Source organism: Sander vitreus, chromosome 3 (assembly GCF_031162955.1).
Source record: "Sander vitreus isolate 19-12246 chromosome 3, sanVit1, whole genome shotgun sequence".
NCBI lineage: Eukaryota > Metazoa > Chordata > Actinopteri > Perciformes > Percidae > Sander > Sander vitreus.
The window spans coordinates 21616376-21644331 of NC_135857.1; the positions used below are offsets into that span (position 1 = coordinate 21616376).

At 41.1% G+C, this 27956-nt stretch overlaps 1 protein-coding gene across 2 annotated transcripts in view; it reads right to left on the bottom strand.

The window, feature by feature from the left end:
- The window catches only part of lekr1 (Leucine-, glutamate- and lysine-rich protein 1), a 94887-nt gene that overhangs the window by 28697 nt on the left and 38234 nt on the right, over positions 1 to 27956 (bottom strand). For both annotated transcript variants that reach the window (XM_078246493.1, XM_078246494.1), the window contains 5 exons: positions 26639 to 26716; positions 24042 to 24205; positions 16680 to 16761; positions 6027 to 6104; positions 4090 to 4293 (listed from right to left, as the gene is read on the bottom strand). In XM_078246493.1, coding sequence (XP_078102619.1) covers positions 4090 to 4293; positions 6027 to 6104; positions 16680 to 16761; positions 24042 to 24205; positions 26639 to 26716 — 606 coding nt within the window. The remainder of the gene's footprint in view (positions 1 to 4089; positions 4294 to 6026; positions 6105 to 16679; positions 16762 to 24041; positions 24206 to 26638; positions 26717 to 27956) is intronic.

Sequence of the window (27956 nt, forward strand, 5' to 3'; positions counted from 1 at the left end):
ATAAAGTGAGTACAGTCAAGTCAGTGATCAAGCCTTGTTCTCTCTGAACATCTGAAGAAAGGACATTTAGGGACACACACGCACACACACACACACACACACACACACACACACACACACACACACACACACACACACACACACACACACACACACACACACACACACACACACACTGAGGGGCAGCAGTAGCTCAGTCCGTAGATACTTGGCTTGGGAATCAGAGGGTCACCAGTTCAACTACCTGTACGGAATGTGGACTGGCAGCTGGAGAGGCCAGCACTGCCTGCTGATGTGCCCTTGAGCAAGGCACAGAACCCCCATATGCATGAGGCACCTTTAATGGGCAGCCCCCTCACTCTGACATCTCTCCATTGATGCATGTATAGGTCCTGTTTGCGCATGTGTGTGTATTTCGGTCCTGTGTGTAATGTGTAAAATGGTGGGGAACAAACGTGAGGACGCCGCAGAGAAACTGTCTCTTTATGTCCCATCAAGCCATTAATATTTATTCAAATAATGAGATCAACTGGAAAAATTAAAGTATTTCAGCCTCGAGGGGCAAGCTTTCACTTTCAAGTCTACCACTGAGTTTTAGATTTCAAATATTTTGGGGTTATATATTGATAGGAATCAAGTGGCTCATTAAAATATTGTTATAAACCCTTTGAAAGGATAGTTAAATTGAATAATTAAAAACAAAGAACATTTTCACAAATGCCCTGTAATCCTTACCCATCATTAGACTTTGATTTCACTTTGCTATGCTCACTGCTGTTTCTCCTTGCCAACATGATAGAAAGGACAGGATGGCAAGTTTGACTGTACAAGACAATAAGGGAACTTTTGATGGTAAAGAATGGATGAACTGATGATGAAAACACACACACACACACACACACACACACACACACACACACACACACACACACACACACACACACACACACACACACACACACAAACACTGGAGAGACATCTGCTGGGGTTATAAACTTGTTTGAAATCCTAAAAAAAAAGAAAATTCTCTTATAAAATATTGGAAGGAGTATTTCCTATGTGAGGCCAACTCCATGATGAAGGCCATAGGTTGCAGCACTGTCCCATAAACGTATATGATATAGATACAAACATATACATTTGTCATCTATTTGGCTCTCCGGAAATACAGTACACATTTTTTCAGTGCCAGAGTCTTCAATTTATCCCTTGGAGAGACAGCTGTGGAGTAAACGACTACTCAAGAAAACATGGCTTTCCATGAACATTTGTAAGTGTGGAAGAGGACATGCAAAAAACTATAAACCAATCCATATATTATGACACCAACTACAGACTTGCACACATTTTAAAAGATAACATGCAGTGACACAGGCAGACAGGACATTTTAGCTTTAACAGTCAGTGAGTGAAGTAAGTGTAAAATTCTCTCTCTCTCTCTCTCTCTCTCACACACACACACACACACACACACACACACACACACACACACACACACACACACACATCCACCCACCCACAAACACACACACACACACACACACACACACACACACACACACACACACGTAAGATTGCATTAGCCATTTTTACACTGCAGCACTTTCCGTAGTTGAATAGATAAGTAAGTGAGCCAACAACACATCTCTATCTGTCACAATCCAAAAAGCTCTGATAATATTTACACGCTTTTTTTTTTATGATCCTGTCACCTTTGTAAGTGTTTGTTTCTGCTTGTACATTGTATGATTAATCTTTCAGTTTTGTATACAGTTTTCTGTATAATGCATTAGAGGATTTTCAGACCATCTCTCCTCAAAGGAATAGAAAATAACAGTTTGATGCAAATAAATGATAAGGCACACAAACTTGTCAATGACACAGATCATCTTTATGCCGCATTTGAAAAAATGTTTCTGTCAGAGATGGGGACTCGGGTTTGAGACTCGGACTCGAGTCACACTTAAGTCGCACACAGTGACTTGACTTGAGACTCTTATTCAAAAGACTTCAGACTCATCTCAGACTCAAGATGCGGGATTTGTAGGAAATGTCTGATGAGCTTGATGTTATTCTCCTCCCTACGTAACCTCAGAGACTTGAAACTTGACTTTGACTCTAGCTCAGAGACTTTAGTGTTAACTACAATAATGTATATTTAAACGTCTGTTCGACTTAAAGCTCCAGATAAGGGGTAAACATAGCACGATGTAACACCCCTGAGCTTTGATCTCTGTCTAACTTTATCTGTAAACAGTGCAATCAGGGACATGTAGTCCACAAAAAAACTAGATAAAGTATTGACATGGATAAACACCCGTAAATGCAAGGTTATTAAGCAGTGTGCTGGGCAGTGTGAGCCGGCCACACAGGGAGAGGTAACACCCTTACATAAGAGACTGGGCATAGCTCCCAACACTCTGTTAGATCCACTCACTCTGCACTCAGAGAAAGACGTAGGCCCTTGGTTTTGCATTGACAAGAACACATACACAGGATTCCTGCCTTTACTCACCTTAAGTCCTCTCAGACACAAAAGGGTTATAAATATTTAACATTAGAACAAAACAGTCTATTTCCCAACCAGGGATTTAGCACAGCCATCAGTCTGTGGTTTAGAGTGCGGATCGGGCGCATTTTTCTGTCCGAGCCCGGCCCGCCTCCAACAGAGCAGTAACCGAACCCAACCCGAGCCCGACAGGCATTAAGATATTTATGTCCGAGCCCGACACAGTTAAAATCAAATTTTTTTCTCATACTAATGACACATGTACATGTGTTTGTGTGGAAAGCTTTTATTAAGCAACTGTAGGAAGGCATTTGGAAATGTCAACAGATGAGCTCATCAGCACACACGGGGCAACAAGCGCATGTTAATAAGCTGTTTAATTTAAAATGTTCAATGTGTTAACCTTTCCTGATCGCTTCGTTTCTGACCGTGAGAAAACCAGGGGAGACTCGTTACCTTCAGGGCTGACGTTATAAAATGAATAACGTCGGGGTTAAAATCCCGTTTCTGGTGAGCAAATGAATGAACTTGGCTTTCAGTCTGGGGTTTATTTCGGACACCGCACACACTGTGTACGAAACGTAAACTTATTCCACCAACTCTGCTCCGGTCGCATCTACACGTCTGCTTCCTCTTTCTCTATCTCTTTTCTGCCCACTTTCCACACACACACACACACACACACACACACACACACACACACACACACACACACACACACACACACACACACACACACACACACACACACACACACACACACGCACTGAGCTCTCTTTAAGGAGCCGCAGCACCATTTTACAACAAATGCCATATCGCGCTGATGTGACCGAGCCCGACCTGAACCCGAACATCATTTCTAAATATCTGTCCGAACCCGGCCCGGCCCGTCGGGTACTGTCGGGCTCGGGTCGGGTATCCATCCTCTACTGTGGTTGTGGTGTCACTGTTAAGAAAAGGAAAGCACAGCCATGCACTGAAGCTGGCTCCCAGTGAGGACCAATACACCAAAGTTAACTCATACACATTTCCAGGTTCAAGATTTGTTTCTGCATTTTTGACGTTATAAGTAAAGAATCAGACTCACACTCAGTGGTGAAATGTTGAAGAGTTTTATGGCTTGTGATCTATACCACAAGCCATAAAACTCTTCAACATTTCACCGCTATATGTTTACTTACTTAATATTTTATATATATATATATATATATACATACTATGTATGTAGGTTTGTTATAAATTTTTATTCTATAATTGTATATATGTTGAACAGTGTTTTCATTCCTTCTTTGTATATGTTTGAGGTGTTCTGGTATTTTATTTTATTTATTATTATTTCTTGTAATTCTGTATGGATGTGTGTCTTATACCTGCTGCTGTAACAGCAATTTCCCAGTTTGGGATTAATAAAGTTCATTTCTCTATCTATATCAGAATCAGAATCAGAAAGGGTTTTATTGCCAAGTACGTTTTTAACACATACAAGGAATTTGTTTTGGTGTTATATATATATCTATCTATCTAGAATAGAAAATGGTAGAGAATCCTCGATTAGACAGAATAGATATCACAAGCATGACCTTTCTCTCCTCAGCTCTCTCGTTTCCTGCGTGGGAATCTCCAGAGCATCCCTCAGTCGTGTCACTTCCTCTTCAGCTGCACAGTAGTTCCGACTCATTTTTCCCTCTCTCTGCTGCCATGATGCCAGCTGCCCCTGTATGGTGTCACACCTTCGTTGGCATGACAACCACCTCTCATGTTTCTCCTCCAACTCTCCTTTTAACCTGTTGAAAAGATGCAGAAGATGAGCACAAACACATAGCTACTGTCCATACTGTAATATTCTAGGAGGAATTTTTCATCTGCATGTATTCAGTAGGGCATGTGAATGCATGTTTTGAACAACCGCACACACCTGCAGGCACACATAAACTCTACACTCACAGTACAACAGATGAGTGTAAGCGTCAGAGCGAGAGTCTGTTACATAAGAGAGAAGCCGTTTATTCTCCAACCTTATCAGGCTCCTTATAATCTGGTGGTTGACACACACAAACACACCAGAACTGGGTCAAACACCCTTTCTTTTCAAGGTTTTCCACACAGCAAGTACCCAATCATTGTAGCATTCTTCTGACAGTGAACTTTGGTAGGTCAAGAAGTACTGTGAAAACGCACTTATGCACGCATATTGTACATGCATAAAAGGAGACGATTATGGACACTTAGTGAATGTATGTACATATAAGTCAGTATCTAAGTGATATTAATGCTTCTTTTCGTAGATAGAGGAGTGGGATGAAATGTTCTAGGAAAGAGAGTTCAAATGGAGAAGGAGATGGGCTGACAAAGAGAGAAAAAGCAGTTACAGTAATAAAGTAACATGCCAGTATGTTGACAGTCAGTGTTTTGGCAATTTATATCTGATTTTAGGTCGACATATGAAGAGAAACTAAAGGGACATTCACAAAAAAACATTTTAAACCATTTGAACAAAGTGAAACTGGAAAGATTCAAAATCCAATTAACACAAAAGCAGAAACTACTAGATAGTAGTTTCTACTTATTGATTTCTCTGTAGAAACCAAAGTGTGTTGACCAGATAAACATTATCTTAAGGCACCCATGGACATGGACCCATTAGACAATTTGGTGAATTGATGTCTCCAATTACATTTTCTCTGAGCGATGGGGGGCTTTCTCCCTCCCCCCGACTTCCCATCCCTTCTGAAATAGAATCCACCCCCCCAGTGGAGTACAGTCATATGTTGAGCTGTATAGGAGCCAGAGGGTGAGATCAGAGACTGCTGTGTGGGAAGGGAAATAAATCGACAGTGTAATTGAACACACCAGGCTGCCAGTGGTTTAGAAAAAGAATACCAGCAGATACCATGTGAAAAAATACAAACCCCACATATATAACGCCTGCACGGAAAGATGAGAGGCTCTGTGTGTAAATATCTGTCTGTGGGTGTATGCACACTTGTCTGCCTGTGTATAAGAGTGATGCACTCCAATAGAAGTGCCTCTGCGTATCTACAATATGTGCGTGTCTCTCTGCACAGATGACTGTGTGTGTGTGTGTGTGTGTGTGTGTGTGTGTGTGTGTGTGTGTGAGAGAGAGCGAGAAAGAGAGAGAGAGAGAGAGAGAGAGAGAGAGAGAGAGAGAGAGAGAGAGAGAGAGAGAGCGAGAGAGAAACATGACTCCATGCCAACTAAGGAGTGCTTCCATCTGTTGCACCAGCCTCACACGAGACTCTGAAGTGTCACCGGCACTTTATGGAGCCTAAGATCTCCTCAACTGATCCTAGAGCAGATCTCAGCTGACACTAATATCCCCACCTCTCTTTGGGAGGAAGGAGATGGAGAAATAAAGCAGAGGCGGAGGATGATTTGAAGGACAGTGAGTGAGATGAGTACAGGGATTGTGGGAAAGATGGAGAAGGGAAGGAATGGGAATTTATCGCAAGATAAAGCAAAAGTGCAGAGAAAAAGAAAGAGGAGAGCTCAGTATTACCCGAGTAGTTTTTCCCTATGCTCGTTCTCAGCCTCTTTCTGTTGGGACAGCTGCTGCTCACACTGTCTCCTCTGCTCCCTGGAGACACAAAGTGCATGGCATGGTCACTCAATTTTCACCATTTGTTGAGTCAGTAAATGTTTGACAAGGGTAGTGCTACTGACATGGCTGAAAATAATCCATTCCTCTTTCACTAAAATGTAATTCACATTAATTGTACCCACATTTCACATTCAGGCAGGTGGACATAGATTTACTCCGGAGTATGTTTTTACAATTTCAAGTGTCATTGAAAAGTACTTGAGCAAGATAGCAAATCCATACAACTGCTATTCTGTGTACTCCTACGCTTGAATCTCCAAGTGGAAGAGGCTTCACAATGAACTCTCCCTCTGGGATCAGCAAAAGTTCAAGAAAGCTTCCTGTCTTTTTGCTTACAAAATGCTTTTGGTTGTCATTTTAAAACAGCTTTCCATGAGTCATTTAGATAATTTTTTTTGTTGTTATATTCAAAGTAAATAAGCTATGTGTAAGGCTATGTTTTTCCATGTGCAGCTGCTGCCTCTCTCTTGAGAAAGTAATTTGGAAATCAGTTTTAATTCTAATTCTGCGTGCCATGACAGTATGTGGTACTCCCGCCTAATGTGCACACACTGTGTGGATACACACACACACACACACACACACACACACACACACACACACACACACACACACACACACACACACACACACACACACACTTATCCTATCCCTCCTAACCCTGTCGGCTTCCCAGCCTAATCCCCTCTCTGGCGGCATGATCAGTTAATGTGTTTGACTGTGTGTGTGTGTGTGTGTGTGTGTGTGTGTGTGTGTGTGTGTGTGTGTGTGTGTGTAGCTGGCTGTCTAGCCCTGTGACCTTGCAGCCACACGCAATGAGGATACAGAGTGAGAGGGCCCGCACGTCTGAGCTCAAAGGCAGACAGCCTGTTTTTACTGCCAATCTACAACAGACTTTTCTGGCAATTGTGTAGAATTATTTGTATATTTCACTAAAGTGGATTCAGTGAAACTGCTTTGTACCAGATACCTATAGGCAGGTTGGCTTTTGTTTCTTTAAAGTGTATAACTAAACATTCTGATGCTGGAAGCCACATATGATATTTGGAAATCAAATATTAATAGCAATATTTTCAAATTTTAACAATTTTTTGACAATATGTGAGCAACAGACAGACAGAAGTACAAATAGAGACACAGGCCCAGATACACACAAACACAATCCAAGTAATACACTCACATCTGTCTGGCACCAGTTATCAGCCTCCCTCTCTTTGTACCTCTCATCACACATCTCCATTCCATTTCCTCTCTCTCTCTCTCTCTCTCTCTCTCTCTCGTTCTCTTTTTTTAACCCTGTTTTCCTCCCATACTGTTACGGCTACTGGTGATTTAGAGCAGGCCCCTGAGTGCTCCTACATTCTGCGTATTTAGCAACAGCATACTGTTCGTACTTTACAGCCCACTGTCCCTTGTCTTTCTCTGTCTTGCCCCTCTTTCTGTCTTCACAGTCAGATATGACATATTATCTGACTCCCAGCAGCTGGTTCCACTATTCTTTATCTGCTGGTCTCCTGTTTCTGACTTTTTTTGTCAGAAGTGAAAAGGGAGTTGAGAGAAATAGAAATGTAAAACAGGAGGTGGTATTTTTGAATTACTGTAAGGCCCAGGGCAGGGTTCAAAGTGCAGTCAAGTGCACAGTGCACCGAAGGAGTGGCGGAGCACTTTGGGTGTTTGTGTGGCTGCAGGCATGTGATGTACCCAGTGTGCACATGGAAACAAGGTGAGACTAAGAAGAATCTATTATCATATATTATCAGCAGGCATGTTGGGGGCAGGTTACAAAGACAACCCAAGGGTTCCTGAGGTGTTTCAGTGTAAAATTGTCTTTTGAATTTCCATGAAATGTTAGTCCAATGTGACCTAAAGACGTCATTGTCTCCACTTGTAATAACTTGCACTGCATAAACTAAAAAACTATGTAGAATAATGAATCATAATCAATTCCAGTAATGTGTTTAGGAGTGAAGAAGTGTGCTGGTTGCACAAGACTTAGTCAAGGTAACCACAGTGGATCCGGCGCAATCACGGCTTGACAACGCACGTCACTCAAATTACAGACTGCAGATGGAACGCATACCTGCTGCCATCAGCTGGCTGTACGGAAAGTTAATCAGCTGTTGTAAGTGACAGATGCTGATAAAAATCAAGCATTAATGATGTGTCAGCCTGTTAAAAACAATTGTGAAACAGAAAAGCAAAACTCTACAAATCAAAGTGAAATACTTTGCTGTTGATCTAGTCCGAGCAGACGTGTGGCAGACGGCGAAAAACATGGTGAATCTTGACACTGAAATTGTAATGTACCAGTAAAACCCTGCTGAGCTTCTCCTCCTATTGTGGTGTATGGCAAGTCACCAAATACCAAACAGCCACATTAGAGGGAAAAGCCTCTCTGCATTTCAGGAAAATACCATGTCTTGTGCGGCATGTGCTCACATGATAACAGAGCCCAGAGGGAAAGAGAGAGAGAGAAAAAAGATGGTGAGATTTATTTTTGAATCTGAGAAAGAGGAGAAAAAAAGACATCCTCCTACCTGAAGGGCTGTGACCGATTTTATCTAATAGATAAACAGGGTGAGGGAGTGTGTGTGTTTCAGGCAAATGGCAGAGCAAGATCTATTGGGAAATGAGGTCCTTGGATAAACCCTGGGATCAATAGTTATTTTACTGCCGAGACACACTGTGCTTGCACAGGCGCATCAGCCTTATGAAAACAAGCTGTATCACATCAATCACATCTATCCTTTGCTCTTTCTCTCTTGACCTTCACTCATTCCATCATCCACTCTTTCATCTTCCCCCCCTTGCTCAGCGCATCCATCCTGTCTTTCATCTATCCCTCTCTTCCCTCTAATCCATCCTTTCAACCTGGCCCGCGTCTGTGTTGGATGATCCATGTGTTCATCCTCTGATGAAAGGATGAGCTCAACGTCTCCTGCCAATCCCAATGCAGCAGGAAGCTTCCCAACACCTTTGACGTACATGTCCAGATGTTACAGGAAGGGGTTTGTGACACTCTCTGTGATCCTTTTTCACAAATGCTGTCAAAGTGCCCTAGGGGAAAGTGCATACTATAACAGCCCATCATCATGGACTTGTTCAGTGGCCAATGGTATGAGTTCTAAGTCAGGTAACAGCAAAAGGTGATCATCACATCATACAAGCTTCATAACCAGTACTATTCACATGCCAAGGAAATATATGTACAAATATTGTGAATACAGGAACAGTCAGGTGTACAATCAAGATTGAAAACAAGGTGTGTCAGTAAGTAAGTGTGCGTCTATGTGTATGTGTGTGTGTGTGTGTGTGTGTGTGTGTGTGGGTGTGTGTGTGTGTGTGTGTGTGTGTCTGTGTGTGTGTAAATAGTCATGACAAAACTAGCTGCCATTTTCTCTCTGGCATGCTAATCAGATTGCATGCTAGAATCAGAAGGATTCCACAGCAGCCCACTGTCCTTAGACCGCCCCTGAATTATGTGTGTATGTGCGTTTCCAAGGCAATGGGGCTGGCGCCACAGAAACGCAACAGGTTTAGAACGCTGATGTTTGATGGAGGTGGGGGTCAAAGGTTGGGCAGCTGTCATGGCAACACCTCTTGCACACAAACAAACTGGTACTTTTTGTTCTTGGATCTTGAGCGTGCATCACAGGTTTATGAAGCTCTGGAGCTGATTTAATGCATGGTAAAACTGGAAGGATACATACACACACACACACACACACACACACACACACTGCACTTTAACTTTTATCTGAGTATTTTTACAGTGTGGTATTGCCACTGTACTTCTAAACTCCACGTCCTCCGCCATTGCATTTTTTGATTGTCATAATTTTAATTTTTGCCTGAAACTCTTTAAATTATTACATCTAATGTTTTCTCAATATTAGCCTGTACTTTACATTATACTTTAACTTGTATGTACCTTTAATTGTAATTATGTTGTTATCAGAACCTAACATCTAAAGATTGAGGGGTGTTGTACAATTGCATAGTCCTCTGACATAAACTTGTTAAACTAGTTTTTTTTTTTTTTATACATTTTGGACGAAAATTTGTGACTCAGAGTGCAAGGATCCTAAATTGCAACGTGATATCATGACTTTGTGTAAACATACACGCCACTGTCCTAAAGCCAAGTGGCGTGTTATCTGTACGTATTTTGAGCTCCGCATGTATATCTACGCTGTATACAGCAGACGACGTCACGTGGTGTGTTATCGCGAGGCTACGTTTGGTTTTAACGTCACACACGGGGGAAAAGAAAAACCGGTTGGGATTAGGAAAAGAAGAACTGGGTTGTGTTTAGGAAAAGAAAAACGTGGTAAGGAAACAACACACGCGGAAAACGAAGGAAACCCCACTCTCCTGGGTGAAAGTCCTGTGTTTTACCCACACCGACCAACCTCCCTATTTTCGACCTTTCATACTACTCACTACGGCGTCAATTCACACGCAAACGCAAGGTAACGTAAGTCAATGGAGGCCAAACGGCGTTGATAAACACTCTGAAAAGCGAGTGTGCGTCTTCATAACACGCCAATAACAGCATACCAATTGGCGTGTCATACATACGCCACCTCATGAGATCAGTCTGTAAATTGTGACTTTATGCTAAATAAATGAAATTGACATGACTCCGATTAAAACTGCATTTCAACAGATTACCCTTACAGTTATGTAAGTGAAACTTGGCTCAACAAATCTATTTCTGATAAGGATGTAACTGTAGGTGGGTACAACTTATTTAGAACAGACCGACCTAAAAAGGGTGGAGGCGTTGCGATATATGTGAAAAAGTCATTTCTTGTGAATGTAATTGTCTCAAAGTCAATAAGCAGACAATTTGAATTGTTGGCCCTTGACTTAGAAGTTTCTAAGAGTCTTCACATCATGGTTGTTGGTTGTTATAGACCCCCCTCAGCTGACAGTAGCACTCTTTCCTCTCTGAGGGAGTTTTTAACAAGTCTTAATTATAATGAAATTGTCTTATTAGGAGATCTTAATTGGAATTGGCTTCTGCCAATATCTGACCATTTTAAATCATTTTGTGATTCTTTTTCAGATTGTGAATAGCCCCACCAGACCAAACTTAAAACATCCAGAAAAATCATCATTAGTTGATCTCATTCTTACAAATGCCCCTCACAAATTGTCTTATAGCATCTGTAAGGAACACAAAAATTCCTAAAACAAGGCCGCGCATCATTTTTAAGAGGGCAATGAAGCAGTTTTCAATGCAGGGCTTTTTACATGATGTATGTATGATTTTGATTTTGATTGGGGAAGAATTAGTCTTATTGATGATGTTGAAAAGGCTTGGACATTCTTTTATGATGGTTTTACAGACCTGGTAAATAAGCATGCCCCACTCAAAAGACATAGAGTGAAAGGGCGAAATAACGTTTGGTTTAGCAATGACTTGTCTGACCTTCTTCTAGAGCGAAATCAAGCCTGGGCTCAAGCTAGAAAGTCAAGCTTGAGTCTGACTGGTAGAAATTTCAGCGTTTACGTAATTTATGTACTGTAAAAATTCGTAATGCCAAATCCGCCTATTTCCTTTCTGAAACATCGAAAAATTTAAATAATCCTCTCAAGTTCTGGAAAACAATCAAATTATTAACGGAGTCAAAAACAGATACAGAAGTACCATCTTGTATTGTTGTTGATGACAAAAAAATCATTGACAAAAATGAAATCTTCAATAGTTTTAATAATCATTTCAATGCTGCTGGTTCCCTTTATGAAACACTAAATAATCCAGTTTCTGGTTCTCCCACTGCATGTTCTGTTGATCAATTACTGTCAGCTCAACTATTTCATTTCAAGACAGTAACCGTACTAGAAGTAAGAAAGGCCTTGAAAGATCTAGATCCAAAAAAATCATCAGGTCCAGACAAATTGGAACCATATTTTCTAAAAATAGCTGCAGATTTGATAGCAAATCCAGTTACATATTTAATTAACCTTTCTTTAGCCACAAATCAAGTACCAGCCATTTGGAAATCTGCCAATGTTCTCCCCATTCACAAAGGTGGTGATCCTGCAAACATACATAACTATAGGCCTATTTCTAAATTGTCAGTATTGGCTAAATTAATGGAATCAGTCATCAGCATGCAATTAAAAGACTATTTAATTAATAAAAATATTCTGAATGAATTCCAATCTGGTTTTAGGAAACAACATAGTACAATAACAGCTGTTTCAAAAGTTGTAAATGATCTGGTCAAAATCTTAGACAATAAACAGCACTGTGCAGCACTGTTTATTGATTTGTCAAAAGCTTTTGACACAGTGGACCATAAAACACTTCTTCAAAGACTCACCTCTATTGGACTATCAGAGCAAGCAGTGGGATGGTTCAACAGTTATCTATCAGGGAGAACACAATGTGTGCGAGTAGATGGTTTCACTTCTGTCCGTAAATATTTCTAGAGGGGTGCCTCAAGGCTCAATCCTTGGGCCGCTTCTTTTTAGCATTTATATAAACAACCTTTGTAATAATATAAATAATACGAACTATCATTACTATGCTGATGATACTGTTCTCTACTGTTCTGGGTCCACTTTAGGTCAAGCAATCACAAATTTACAATCTGCTTTTAACATCTTGCAACATAATTTGGCTACTTTAAAATTGGTTCTAAACTCTAAAAAAACTAAAGTCATGACTTTCACTAAGGGAAAATCATCTAAAAACAATGTCCCAACCATTTGTACACTTTCAGGTACAGAAATCGAAGAAGTGTCACATTACAAATACTTGGGCATTATTATTGATCAATCACTTTTACATTGCATGTCCAAGGTTTGGTTAAAAAACTGAAGTTGAAGTTAGGTTTTTTCTTTAGACTCAAGTCCTGTTTATCCTTTGAAGCAAAAAAAACAACTTGTAAATGCAACTTTCTTGTCTGTTTTGGACTATGGTGACATTTTATATATGTATTCAACCTCCCAGTGTCTTCATGCTTTGGACACGGTGTTTCATGGAGCCTTAAGATTCATCACAAACTTAAAATCTCATACTCATCACTGTTTGCTGTACTCTTGGGTCAAGTGGTTCTCCCTCTCAATCAGGCGTTGGATGCACTGGCATCTTTTTATTTATAAAGCGGTATTAGGACTACTTCCTCCTTATCTGAACGCTTAGATCCTCCCGAGGTCTGCAGGGACATATCACTTGCGTTCACAGGATCTGTTTTTATTGTCAGTCCCTAAAGCCCGCACTGACTTTGGTAAAAAGGCTTACTTTGCAGCACCATCTGCATGGAATCAGCTTCAGAATGAACTACAGTTGAAGGAGTTGGTCTCTTTTTATTCTTTTAAAGGCTTTTTAAAGGATCTTGCAGAAAGGCAGTCTGTCTGTCATTGTTTTTAAATTGATTTAGGACCCTAATTTCTCTTTATGATGACATTGTTGTTTGAATATGATGAGTGAAAGTGTGTCTATGTTTTTACTTGTTATTGTCTTTGTATTTATTTTGAAACCACGCTGCTGTCACTTGCCAGGAGATTTGTAATCTCAAGGAGTTGTTTATCCTGGTTAAATAAAGGTTTGAATGAATGAATGAATGAATGAATGTAAAAATATTAAATTAGAAATTGTTGTTAAAAAATATTGTCCTTTGGATAACATTGGCCTACAGTTGAGATTAAATATTGTACACAGTGCTGCTGCTGCTGCTGTGTGCTGCTGTGTACACATTAACTGCAATTTCCACCAACTGTGGAACGGCCCCGCAGCATGTCGGCTCCGTGCTCCGCCGTCCTTCAATACCCACCAGGTCTGGATTTGTTGTGGAACGGCTACGGCCATGACTGACAGCTGAAGTCACGAGGACCCACGAGATCTCGCAAATTCACGTATGATCGCGCTATATAACAGGATGTAGTTTCTATAAACAGAACCACAAAACCAACAACAGTTTGTTTCCATCCAGAGGAGTAGAGGGGAAACAACTCTGTGCTGACCTGCTGATCTCCTGGTGTAGTGCAGGGAAATATGATCCGCCGTGAGCACGGTGTATTTTATTTTGAAAATTAACCAGATGTTTTATTTTGTTTCTGTGCTCGACTTCCTGTCTCGCACAATCTGCCCTGTGCTGAATTGCTGCGGAGCTCTCCAGCATCCGGCAAAAGTAGAAGCTCTGCGTATCTGCTCCGGAGGGCTGTGGATCGCCAGAGCTGGGACGCAGTCGGAACGCAGCCATTCCGCAGTCAGTGGAAATACACACATTGACTTTAATGGAAACCTTTTGACTCCGCCGCCGTTATGGGCCGGATCCGCAGCCGTTCCGCAGTTGGTGGAAATTGCAGGTTAGACAGCTGAGTTGAGCTGCTCTCACACACACACACACACACACACACACACACACACACACACACACACACACACACACACACACACACACACACACACACACACACATACACAAAGTCAAACTTGTGTTTGGCTAAGCACTTTTTCTTCCTTTAATCAGTTGGGTGAGATATTTGGAGAGCAAACCAACTTGTTTTTAGATTATTTTTTTTTGTAGGTAACATTATCTTAATACTCCATATTCATTGGTAATGAATGTTGTGCATTAACCTCAACTTAAAATGATTCTATCAAAAAGTCATGTATGTACACATAAATTCGACTCTACCACACACACTGCATGAGATACGTCTTTCCCGTAACTGAGCACTTTGAAACTGATAAGAAAGAGAAAGAGAGAGAGAAGGAAAAAAATCTGTTATTTCTAAAAAACAAAGATTTATGACAAAAACATTTGAGAGTGAGAAAGAGAGACTGATGAGGATGTTATAAAGGGAGAACGAGGAAACATTACTGTAGTGCATAAATGAGAGCTTCATCTGCAGATTGTCATGTCAAGTAGTCCTTTAATGTTGTGATTATCAGATAGCAGCAACATTTAACATTTACTCCCTTTGTGTAGGGGGATGTCTGTGTTTTTGTCTATTTCTGTGGGTGTTTGCTATGTGTGTGTCTGTGTGTGCATGTTTGAAGTGGTTCATTTTTCAAATATCATGACGTCACTCACACAAGATTAAAAAGCATCCTCTATTGCTTAAAAATAACACTATAACTCAGAATGTGGGACACATGCAAACATTTGTAAAAGCTGCCACTGTTCAGTGCAAACAAATGTCAGAAGCGGACCAAATATGGAATAATGTATCCATTTGGAATTCTTGTTTTTTTGTTTTAATGGATGGCGAAACTTGACCTAAAGAGTGACCAGCTCAACATTCTTTTGCTTGTGATAACAGTAGAGAGCAAGTCGTTAACAGAGAAAACCCTGCATACAGTGTCCATGAAGTAGGTACTTCTGTGTTTAAGAATTTAGTCTGGTTTTTCCACAAACTAAACAGTTTGTGCTGTGCCATAATTTACTTAACAGTTTTTGAAACTTGGAGTCAGAACCCAACATAGGGTCACAAAAAGACAGATTTTTAAGACTGATATACTGATATATTTGAGTAAAATGTTAAATATTTAATAATTATAATTTATGAAGCTCATTAAATAAACAACAAAAGTCTGCAGCCATGCTAGCAACTCTGTGAAGCTGTAATTAGGCACAGCAGTGCTTTGAGCTAAATGCTAAACATGCTCACAATGACAATGCTAACATGCTGATGTTTAGCAGGTATAATGTTTACCATGTTCACATCTTAGTGATGCTCTTTAGCATGCGAATGCTTACTAATCTGCTAGTACTCAACACAAAGTACAGCCTAGGCTGATGGGACTGTCATTAGTTTTACAGGTATTTAATCATAAACCAAATTATTAGACAAAATAAACTTTTGACCTGAGCAATTACAATTCATCCTGAGTATGTGAACAAAATGTCATGGCAATCAATCCAATAGTTCCGAATTCATCCTCTTGGGACCATGAGTGTCTGTACGAAACGTCTATCCAATAGCTGTTGAGATATTTCAGTCTGGACCAACAAAAACCATGCCATTAGCAAGGTTAAAACATATGCTTTACTCAAATTTACATGACAACTTCACAAATGCTGGGGCTAATGAAAATGTAGGTGTTTAAAATCTTTAGGTGCATTTGTGCAGTATGTTTTCAGGGTGTGTGTCAGTGGTTGCGTGTGTGTGTATTTGTGTCTGAAGGTCCAGGTAAAAAGTAAAAAAAAAAAAAAAAATGTCAAAGGAGCTGCAAAATGTTTGAACTGATAGAGCTTTGTCATCAACATATGTTTTTCTGAAGTCCTAAGCCCCTGACTAGACCTTTGTGTGAGTTTTCAAGTCAAATCCTCTGTTGTTGCAGTTTAGCAGGCCTGGTATGTGGAACGTGAGCATTTCCTGGTTTGGGCGGTGCCAGTGGAGCTGTTCAGAAGGTTTTGATTGGTAGAGGAAAATTATAAAAAGAGCCAAGACCTGCGGTGACCCGTTTTCCACCCGGCGTATTTCACATCCTAAAATCCACCTGTGTCCCAATCTGTGCATGTTTTTCATATATGTGTGTGTGTGAGTGTGTGTGTGTGTGTTTTACTACATGCTGTAGACACTTACATCAGCTGCTGAGTTAGGCACTCTTTCTCTTCTCTCATGTTCTGTAACTCCACACTGGAATGCCTCAGATCCTCTCTCAGCACTGTTCTCTCTCACACACACACACACACACACACACACACACACACACACACACACACACACACACACACACACACACACACACACACACACACACACACACACACCTTTAAGTTTACTTGACACGATGAAGATGCTGTAAAAGTTAACAAAAGCTTGCATGCACATAACACCAGCTTGAAGCCAGGCTTGTCACCAGAGGCTGTTACACTGTATGATTTACATAAAGAGAAGGCATGTACAGTAGGCAGAGTCTTCTATCACATTGTTACTTCACACTTGAGCAATGGAGAAAACCCTACACCAAATGAATCCATCTACGAGTGAGAAGATTGGAAGGAGAAACAAAACAAGAGGTGGAGGAGGAGGAACAAAAGAAAGACAGACGTTCCAGACAGAAACATGAGAGTAGCGTATAAAAGCGGTGAGGAGGAAGAGTGAGACGTACAGTAGGATGAAAATAAAAACAAGGTGGGAAATTGAGACACAAGAAAGCAGTTGAAAATGAGAAAGGGGAGTGTGTTGAGAAGAAGGGAGTATGAGGAAGTTTGTGCTCAAGGAAAACCATGAAACTGTACACCACCGTCTGGCAGTCTTTATTGTGTGTCTGACACAAAGTAGCTGCTGTATCGTTTCCTCCCTTCACTGTCTGTCCATTTTCACATTGACAGTTATGGTACAATGTTTATACAGCAATGATATGCAATTAAAAAAAACTAATTAGTAAACAAACATTTAATAAACACAGTAGTCCTTTAGCAGAATAGCAGAAATCAGAATCAGAAAAAGAATCAGAATCAGTAAAAGATTTATCGCCAAGTAAGTAACACTTACAAGGAATTTGCCTTGGTTGTTGGTGCATACATAATCATATTAAAACTTTAATATCAAATAAACAACCAATAAATACAGAAACAAATATGTATAACATAACTGTTTAAGAAAAAAGAGGCTGTATGGATTAGTGCAGGATGTGCAAAAATGTTGAGGGATGTACAAAAGAATGTGCAGGACTTCGGATTAAGAGTCTATGTCAGTGGGGGTCTGGGGCCTTGTTAATGAGGCTGAATTCAGCAGGAATGAAACAGTTTTTGTGGCGTGAGGTTTTGGTCCTGATGGACTGCAGCCTCCTGCCAGAGGGGAGGGGTTCTAAGAGTTTGTGACCGGGGTGAGAGGGATCGGCCACAATCTTTCCTGCTCACCTCAGCGTCCTGGAGGCGTACAGGTCCTGGAGAAACGGCAGATTGCAGACAATCACCTTCTCTGCAGAGCAGATAATATGCCGCAGTCTACCCTTGTCTTGGCGGTGACAGCAGCGTACCAGATGGTGATGGAGCAGGTGAGGATGGACTCGATGGCAGTGTAGAAACCATCTTTGTCTTTGGCAGGTTGAACTTCATCAGCTGCCGCAGGAAGTATCTATATCTCTGCTGGGCTTTTTGATGATGAGGGAGCTGATGTTCAGCTCCAACTTGAGGTCCTGGGAGGTGATGGAGCCCAGGAAGTGAAAGGACTCCACAGTGTTGACTGTGGAGTCAACCAGGGTGATGAGGGTGGGACTGCGTCTTTCAAAAAATCCACAACCATCTCCACTGTCTTCAGAGCGTTTAGCTCCAAGTTGTTCTGACTGCAACAGGTCACCAGGTGGTCAATCTCCTATCTGTAGGCGGACTCATCCCCACCAGAGATGAGTCCAATGAGAAGGGTGTTGTCCGCGAACTTCAGGAGCTTGACGGACTGGTGACGTGAGGTGCAGCTGTTGGTATACAGGGAGAAGAGCAGAGGGGAAAGGATGCAGTCTTGAGGGGAACAGGTGCTGATGGTCAGAGAGTTTGAGACGTTTCCCCAGCTTCCTGTGCTGCTTTCTGTAAGACAGGAAGTCTGTGATCCACCTGCAGGTGAAGTCAAGCACATGCAGCTGGGAGAACTTGTCCTGCAGCACAGCCGGAAGGACAGTATTGAAGGCAGAGCTGAAGTTCATAAACAGGAATCCTGTGTAGGTTCCTGAGGAGTCCAGGTGCCAGAGGATAAAATTAAGAACCATGTGGACTGCATCGTCTACAGACCTGTTGGCTCTGTAGGCGAACTGCAGGGGGGTCCAGGAGTGGGTCGGTGAGGGTTTTGAGGTGTGACAAAACAAGGCGCTCAAAAGACTTCATAACCACACAATATTGGCAAAGCAAGCTTTTCATTGCATGGTATAAGTTGTCTTTACTGTGCATATGACAATACACCTCTTGAATCTGCTTTGCAGGGTTCTGTTTTTTGAAAGTTCTGTTAACTTGTCTCTCCTGGATGGATATGGTCGTTGTTGTGGAGGGGGGCATGGGGGGCTCTGGGGTGGGCAGGTGGGGTTGGAGGGCTGGAGCTGGTGAATGGAGTCACTATCCCGTAAATGAAACGTAGTCAACATAGACTAAGCTGGGAACCAGGGCTTGTCATTGTTGTACCTCTATGTGGTGTGTGATGGTACACAGCTGTCCTTATAGAAGCTGATGTATGACGTCACAGCCTTTAATTTTTGCCTGTATGAGGGAATCAGGTGGACCATGACGTGGTCAGTGTCCCAGTGCAGCGCGGGGGACAGCGTGGTATGCATTGCTGACTGTAGTGTAACAGTGATCCAAAATATTCTCCTCTCTGGTTGGACATTTAATAAACTGTCTGTATTTGGGGAGTTCATGGTTGAGATTAACTTTGTTGAAGTCACCAAGAACAATAACAAGGGAGTCCGGGTTAGACCGCTCCAGATGAGTGAGCATGTTGTCGGCTATATATGGTTAATTTCTACCTGCTTGAATCTGAACTTGCTGTGATCTTGCAAAGGTAGGGAGTGTTGTTTTGCTCTGCACATTCACATAACAGGTTTCCAGGCCAGTCAATTACGGTGGCCTACAGGGGCAAACGCACTGCAACTTAATGAAACACATGCAAATAGACAAAACACAAGCAAATTAAGAACACATCTTCATAGTCAATGCATTTATAAAAAAACGGACCTGGAAGAAATGCTTAACTGCAATATTTAGGCCTTAATGTATGTCAGGCCAGCAAGCACTGGACTTACTGCAGCTCCAGGCACCTCCCCTTTCTCTGTTTTGCCCACCCAGAGAATTTGGCCCACCCATGAGAGAGAGACATCATGGCTTTCAAACGAGCAAAGTGGCAGTTGGTCAAGGCCACACCCCCACCCTCCACCTTGCCCCCCCCTCTCTCCTCCTCAATAGCTACAGACACAGAAATGGCACATCCTAAGGAAAGCTCATTGTGGGACTAGCTCTAGTGGCTGTAATTCTGCAAGGCTGAATTTCGGGAAAGAGATTTTAGATACAGTATTAGGGGACCACTGAGGTGCCATTCTTACCTGTTCACAGCTGTGACGCTTGCTGCCAGTGATATCACTGAGCCTTATGTTTGCTGCCTAGTGAAAACAATAAGCGAGTGGCCACTGCAGAATATAAAATATGTGTTTGTATCACTGGCAAATATATACCCATTTAATATCGCTCCATGGCATGTACATTTAGTGGCTCATCAGGGACATTCCATGCAGTAGAATCCATCAAACACACTTGTCATGGAGGTCTCTGGTTTGATGACTTCTCTTGACACAGCTGTTGGTATGAGAGAGAATGCCTGGTCTATGCATTTTATTTCTGTGGTATTTGCAATACATTTTGTATGAGAAAAATCTAATTGCTTATTGGTATTATTACCATTAGCATTAGTATACTAAGTACTTTGCATTATTCCTTCCATTGCTGTTACTGTCAGTCTGACATTCCTCTCCTCTGAGTCTTTGTTTCCCTTTCTTCATCTATCTCTTCCTCTCTTTCTGTGGCTTTGCTTTTTTGATTATATCTTGCCTCTTGCTCTCACTTGCTCTCTCTGAGCAGGACGAGGGGAGTGTAGGAGGTCCTCCACAAAGCAGCAATACACCAATAATTGCTTTCTGGTCACTGTGACATGACAAGGTCCACCAGTGTAAAGCAACACACGCGGACTCGCTCACAGACACTCAGAAACTCACAAAATAATACAGAACACCCAATAATTCACGCACAAAGAACCACATGCAGAAAGACACACAAGCAGCAAAAAAACACACATAAACGCTCCCAAATACACACAGAAATAGTTGTATAAATAGCCTCCTTGATGGAGCAGAAAGACTTTGCAATGAGAGCAAGCCAGCCTGTCTGACTTGCTCTACAGTGCTTCTATTATGTGTCACAGTGATTACACACAGGCACACACAGTCTAACAAGGTGGCTGTAAATATTACAGCAACTTCCTGGCAGCTAGATAAAGATTTAACTGTAAATAGATTCAAAGTATCAAAGTATTCAAAGAGTATCACAGAGTATTAATGAGAATTTCCACTCAAAATGTACTATGTTCTGCAGTAACACAGACTATAATTAACTAATTTCATCAAATTATTTCATATAATTTGCAATTCACAATAATTGGTCACACATTCTCTCCAACCAACAAAATCACACATGGACACACCCAGTGCCTCCCTTTATGCTGGGATTCACATTGTATGAGGCAATGTATAAGGAGTTAACTGTAAAGTAAGTAACCTATAACACACAGTTACCAACTGCTACACCTTGGAATTCGTATGGGACTACTATATGGAATAACTATAAAATCACATTCTTAAGTAGTTGGGTACCACACCATTTTTGGGTGTCTGCCTAGTTTATTATGTGTAATAAAAGCAATACCAACTTCTTAACCACAGCAGCATGAAAAAAGCCATGGAAGTGCTTGATTGCAGAGACCTGGAGGAGTGAAGCTGTTACAACTAGAATACTTTGGAGTTTACCATTTGTCCTACTAGAAGCTTACAACATAGTACCAAACAAGTACCAAACTAACTAAACTAAACTAAACTTGTGCCAGGTTTTATTATAAGATGGCTCAGTAACAGTGACTCATTTTAGCTCTACTTTAGATACAAACTGTTCCTCCAGTTGATGAATGTATGTCAGGGAATCAGTTTATTTCTAATGCAGTCCATAAATCTTTCAATGATGCATGCATGTTGCAACAGATCATGTTCTTACTTGACAACAGTATATAGAGTATGACAAAGTATATTCATAGTACAGGGCTAACAGACAGACAGTAAAACACAGACAGACGTGGAGCCAGTGCTGGACAGGGAGGTGACGGAAAGGAAAAAAGGTGTTTTTATATTGCTGCTGTCACTATCAACACACACACATACAAAATTGGCTACCAGGGAAATAGATACCATATAGTCTTAGGATAGCCCAGGGTGTTGGCAGATGGCTGCGGTTCAGGGATCGGTCACACACACAAACACACACACACACACACACACACACACACACACACACACACACACACACACACACACACACACACACACGCTTAGTCACTCTTAGTCATGGCTTTTCACTTAGATTTCCCTGTCAATCCTCTATCCTCTTTTCCAAACTATTGAGTGAAAACCCCCATGCTATTAAAACTCTCTGTCCATCACCGTCAAATCAGGATGTACCAGTCAGCTGCTGACATCTACACAGAGATGAACAGAGATCAATTATGTTTTCATCTTCCTCCGCTCTCAGTGCATGTCTTTGTCTTGTTCTCTGTAAAATTCCACATCCCTTGAGGTTGTTCTCTAGTCTCCTCCCTCTTCTTCTCCACCTAACTATAAACCACATTCATCTATTCACATTAGGCAATCTCCTTATGTTTCTCCCTGTCTCCCCCCCCCCCCCCCCCACTTCTCTTTTCTTCTGCTGTTTGACGGTAACCACAGATGCTGATAAATGGGTAGCACAGTTTAAATACCAGCTAACACCCATATCAGTTTGGAGTCATATGCAGGTGACTGGCTAAGGTGTGTGCTTTGTAGAGGTCCTTATAAATAAACACTACTTTCAAACATTAAATGTAGTCGCGATTCAGTTTTGCATTTTATATATTTATTAAAATTGATTGATGTAGGTCTAAAAAAAAGTAGCGTACAATCGATTAGTCAATTGTTCATTTTTCAAGCAACATTCTCTAGTTCCAGCTTCTCATTTGGAAGAATTTGTTGCTTTCTTGTTCTATGGGATTGTAAATTGAATATCTTGGTCCGTCAAACAAAGCATGATGACATTACCTTGGGCTTTAGTAAATTATGATGTCCATTTGTCACTATTTTCTGACATTTTATGAACAAAACGATCAATAATGAAAATAATTGCTAGTTCCAGCTTTAGGTTGATGCATTGATTAATATATTGATTACAGTTGTCTGTACATCCTGTCCATTTCTGTGTTTGGTTAAGAGTCCCATAGGTCCTGTGTTAGACTCTGTGCTGCGTCATGTGTATCTTATCCTGTCCCCCTGAAGTTATATGCTGTCTTGTCAGTCCTACTTATTACAATCACCTGCTTTGTGCTACTGTGACCTGTAAACACACAGGACAAAAATTGCAGCTAAATAAGGGAATAAAAATGGTGGGTGTGGGTGTGCATGCATGAGTGTGTGCATTCCTGGGTGTGTATTTTATTGCATGTGTTGGTTCGTGCAGCAGCTGCCTTTCATGCTCACGTCACTGAACAAACACATACTCACACGGCATCAATACAAAACAGCAGACTGCTTTCTTTTTCTTCCGCTATCAAATTCTCCCTCTTTCCTCCCTCTCTCCCTAAAACACACACTTGGCAGCTGTTTGGAACGCGCAGCAGAGAGAAAAAGACCCACCCATGAGGTGAGCCGGAGGTTAGCTGCCCTTCGGGTATTTACTGGCAACGATGAACACACACACACACACACACACACACACACACACACACACACACACACACACATTCCTTCCTGCTTAAATTCTCTTTAAAGTGTTTAAACACTTTTAGTGCTTGGGTAGCGACTGTTAACATACATTTACGCACGTAGATTATAGTCATCCATTGTGGGTGCTGCCCTCAGAACTAAGAGAACCCACGCTACAGTTAAACTAATATTTACTCTTTCTGAATGATTATTTGCTCAACTCTCTTTCCAGCATTGTATTAATATACACTATTTGTCTTGCTGTCCTATAAATACATACATACATCATTAAAATGTGAAGCATAAGTTGGTATGTGTGTGTATGTGTATGTGTGTGTGTGTGTATGTGTGTGCGTGCGTGCGTGTGTGTGTGTGTGTGTGCGCATATGTGTGCGTGTGTGTGTGCGTGTGTGTGTGTGTGTGTGTGTGTGTGTGTGTGTGTGTGTGTGTGTTAATGTTTACGGAGTTACCTGAGAACACCTGTGTGCTGCGCTGCAGTATCTGAGATCGGAAGGCCTGCCAGACCCCCATCAGCTGGCTGAGGAAACCCCGTACATCTGTGAGCTCACTGCCAGAGGATCGGAGCACGGAGAGAGTCGCTTGCAGGGCCTGCTGCTGTCGCACACACACTCCTCTGACACACACAACACACAGAGCATTTAATTATCTCAATACATCGACAAAAAGCAGTACTTCAATTAACAGTAACTTCATGGTTCAAATGTCCGAACATCTTATGGGAGCTGTCACATACAGATTGAGACAATACTGTTAATAGCTACCTAGGTAGCTGTTAACAAGTGCTGTTAAAGTGACAAGTGTGTGAATAACACAACATTAGCTATTAAAGGTGTGGTTTGGAAAGACTGTAGTTGGAATCCCAAACTGGTGGGGAAATTCTTCAGGCCACTCTCTATCCCTCCTCAACAAACACTTTGACTCTTAATCCCCACATGCTCCAGTTGAGTTTATCAGTGTGTAAGAGCAGAAGACTGTGGTTACTGCTCCCTGGTGTGAATGTGTGTAACTGTGGGCTTTTGAAGCAGAGCATTTCTAAAAAAAAGAGCACACTGTTTTGTACGTTTTGTGACACTCCCTGGATAGATCGAGAGGTTTTCAAATTCCTTACTTGCAAAGAGCTTTGCCCAGTTGTTACTGTAAAAACTGTATTACTGTCAAAACGTTTGTGACATCGGAATGTGTGAGACAGATACTGTATATATGGAAGTATATGACACAAAAATTGAGTGAGCATTGATCAAATTAAAGAGCTATTCAAGTCTGCAAGTCAACATTTAGCGTTGGGGCACAGATTCCTAAGAGGAATGACCCTGATCATATGTTTCATGTTCATGGCAAAAACGCTCTAAAAATAATTATTAAAAATAAAAAACAAGGAAAACAGAGACTCATTTGGCTATGGGCCATTTAATAATAAGAAAATTATTTTACTTTAAAAACGTTGCTGCTAATTAAACATTTTTTATAATAAGTTTATAAAATAATTATAAACATTTAGTTACCGGAACACAATTCTCCTTGTTACGCTCACGATTCTGTCTGTAAAAATATATTTTACAAATTTATGGTTAAATGCTCTCTAATGACTTGCAGAATAAACACGCTTGAATTGTTATGAACTCAGTTATTTTGAAATTTATAGGATCACACAGATGCAGATAATGAATGACAGATAGAAAGAGAAATTGATAATTAATAGAGAGAAAAAGAAGGCAGGGCACAAAATCAATAAATTAGGTGAATATAAGAGATAGACGGACTGATGTAACCATGTCCCTAAGAAAAGGACACAGCCATGTTTTACACCACTCTCACATTCCATCTCTCTCTTTCCTCTCTCTCTCACTCTCAAAGAAATATGTTCAGACGAAAAGGGTCTTTGAGCAACATGAAAGATCACTAGCTCAGCTCACAAATTCACACACACACACACACACACACACACACACACACACACACACACACACACACACACACACACACACACACACATACGTGCACATACACATGCTCAATCAAGTAACAAACTCATGCAAAGCGTGGACGTGGAAAACTAGAGTGCTGGAATAGAACATTCTGTTATTCCAAGAACACTTTTGAAGTGACATGTGGGCGAGAGCACATTGAACAGTTTCTTATTTTCACGCGCACACACACACACGCACACACACACACACACACACACACAAACACAAACAGAGGGAGAGAGAGTATAGTGATTTGTGTATTGTTTCTGTGGCGTGTGCGTGTGTGTGTGTGTGTGTGTGTGTGTGTGTGTGTGTGTGTGTGTGTGTGTGTGTGTGTGTGGAGTGGAGGGGAGCACGGGCACTGCTTGTCACGAGAGCCAGTTTTATAATGTCAGATGACATAAATCATAAGGCTGACAGCACCAAATGGAGGAACAGATATGAGCCAGATCTGTCAACGGTGATAAGGCTTAGATAGTAAAAAACAGAGGGAATAGAGAGAGAGAGAGAGAGAGAGAGAGAGCGAGAGAATACATACAGTATAAAAAAAAAAAAAACGTGACAGAAAACACAAGAAATGTCAGCCATCTTTGAAAAAGTCTAAAGAATCCATCTCGAAATTGCTAGATAACCTTGTAATCAGCTTTAATGTCAGCGGCCTGATTGAAAAGCACCTTTATTGACGTCTCATATCCTTCCCTCCCACTCTCTTCACCTCCAACACTCTCCTCCCCTGTCACATCATTTTTAATCACTCTCTTTATTTCCAGGAAATAACCAGTGGGTCAGCTAAATTAACTTTCTCTTCTCTGTTTTTCCATTGCCTCTTTTATTTTTTCCCCTCTATCATCTCACACAGTTGTTTCCCATCTGCCCTGGCCTTCCTGCCATGCATCTGGGCAAGGAGCTGACAGCCAATCAGTGTGATGCAGACCAATACTTTGTTTTTTCATCTTCTGTTTTTTGTATTTCATCTCCCTCCGGCTAAACCTTAATTACATTACCCCAACCCCACTCTCTCATGTCATTGTATCTTTCTGTGTCTCTTTCTGTTTCTCTCTCTCTAGTTGTTTCCTTACCTGAGAATTTCACCGTGCTGCTTCTCTTTGCGGAGTAACTGCTCTGCCTCCTCCATCGCGGAAGTTGTTTTTGCCAGCCTGTTGAGGAAGAAGAGAGTAGAAGAATGAGGGTGAAGAGCCATGAGCAATATTCATTCATTAGAGAACCTAAGCCACATAATGGTAAAGACATAATGCCACTGTAGTCCCATGGGGTAAAATGAGCTTATAGATGATGCAACTTTAATGATAGAGAGCGGCGGATATCATGATGAAATTGAATCAGATGAAAAATTAAAATTTTCCTCAGAGGTAATTAATATAAAGAGATGCCCCCCCATTCCCACACCGATCTTATCTAGTTTCCATTAATTCAATACATAATAAATTATTATTTGAATATGAGCAGAGTCAGCAATGCATAAAGGCAGAGAATTAATAGGATTGAAGTGCAAAATAGAGATAAAAAAAGAAGAAAGTAAGTGAATAACTTTCTGTCCTTATACAGTGGTGCTCATAAGTTTATGAACTCATGCTAAAGTTGACTAAAAAGAGAAATCTTTTGGAAATTGATCTTAATGCCTTAATTAATTTTTTTGGGGGAAAATCCAACCTTTAAGGACACCAATTTTCTTTGTGAATGAATAAAGTATTGTAAATAAATAAATGTTCTTCCTTAAAATACAGGGGGCATAAGTAAGTACACCCCTATGTTAAATTCCCATAGAGGCAGGCAGATTTTTATTTTTAAAGGCCAGTTATTTCATGGATCCAGGATACTATGCATCCTGATAAAGTTCCCTTGGCCTTTGGAATTAAAATAGCCCCACATCATCACATACCCTTCACCATACCTAGAGATTGGCATGGGGTACTTTCCATAAAATCATCTCTCAATGCAAATCAAACCAGCTATTAGGCTAACTGAAATAAAACTTGCCGTGCTACACTAGCAATCGCTGCTCTGTAGCACGGAGCGCCTCTTCGACGTTTGTTTTTACCGCTAGTTACTACGAAGGAGCTTGCTACAGTCATGCTACATTCAAGAGACCATGGGATGTTAATGTACGTTACTCAGCAACAGATGAAAATAGGGGCAAGGTTGCACAATAACGTTAAAATGATTTGAACTTTTAGCGAGGAACGAGAAGTGAATTACCTGTATGTGTGAAAACAGCTTTATCTCACGCATCCGTTTTGTTGTTGTTGAATATAAAGCCCCCCCCCCCCAAAAAAAAACAAAAAAAAAAAACAATGGTAGGGAAAACACTCAAACCAATTTATATTTCCACAAAATTGGCATGAATAATCATAATGGTATCACGCCCCATGTGTGTGC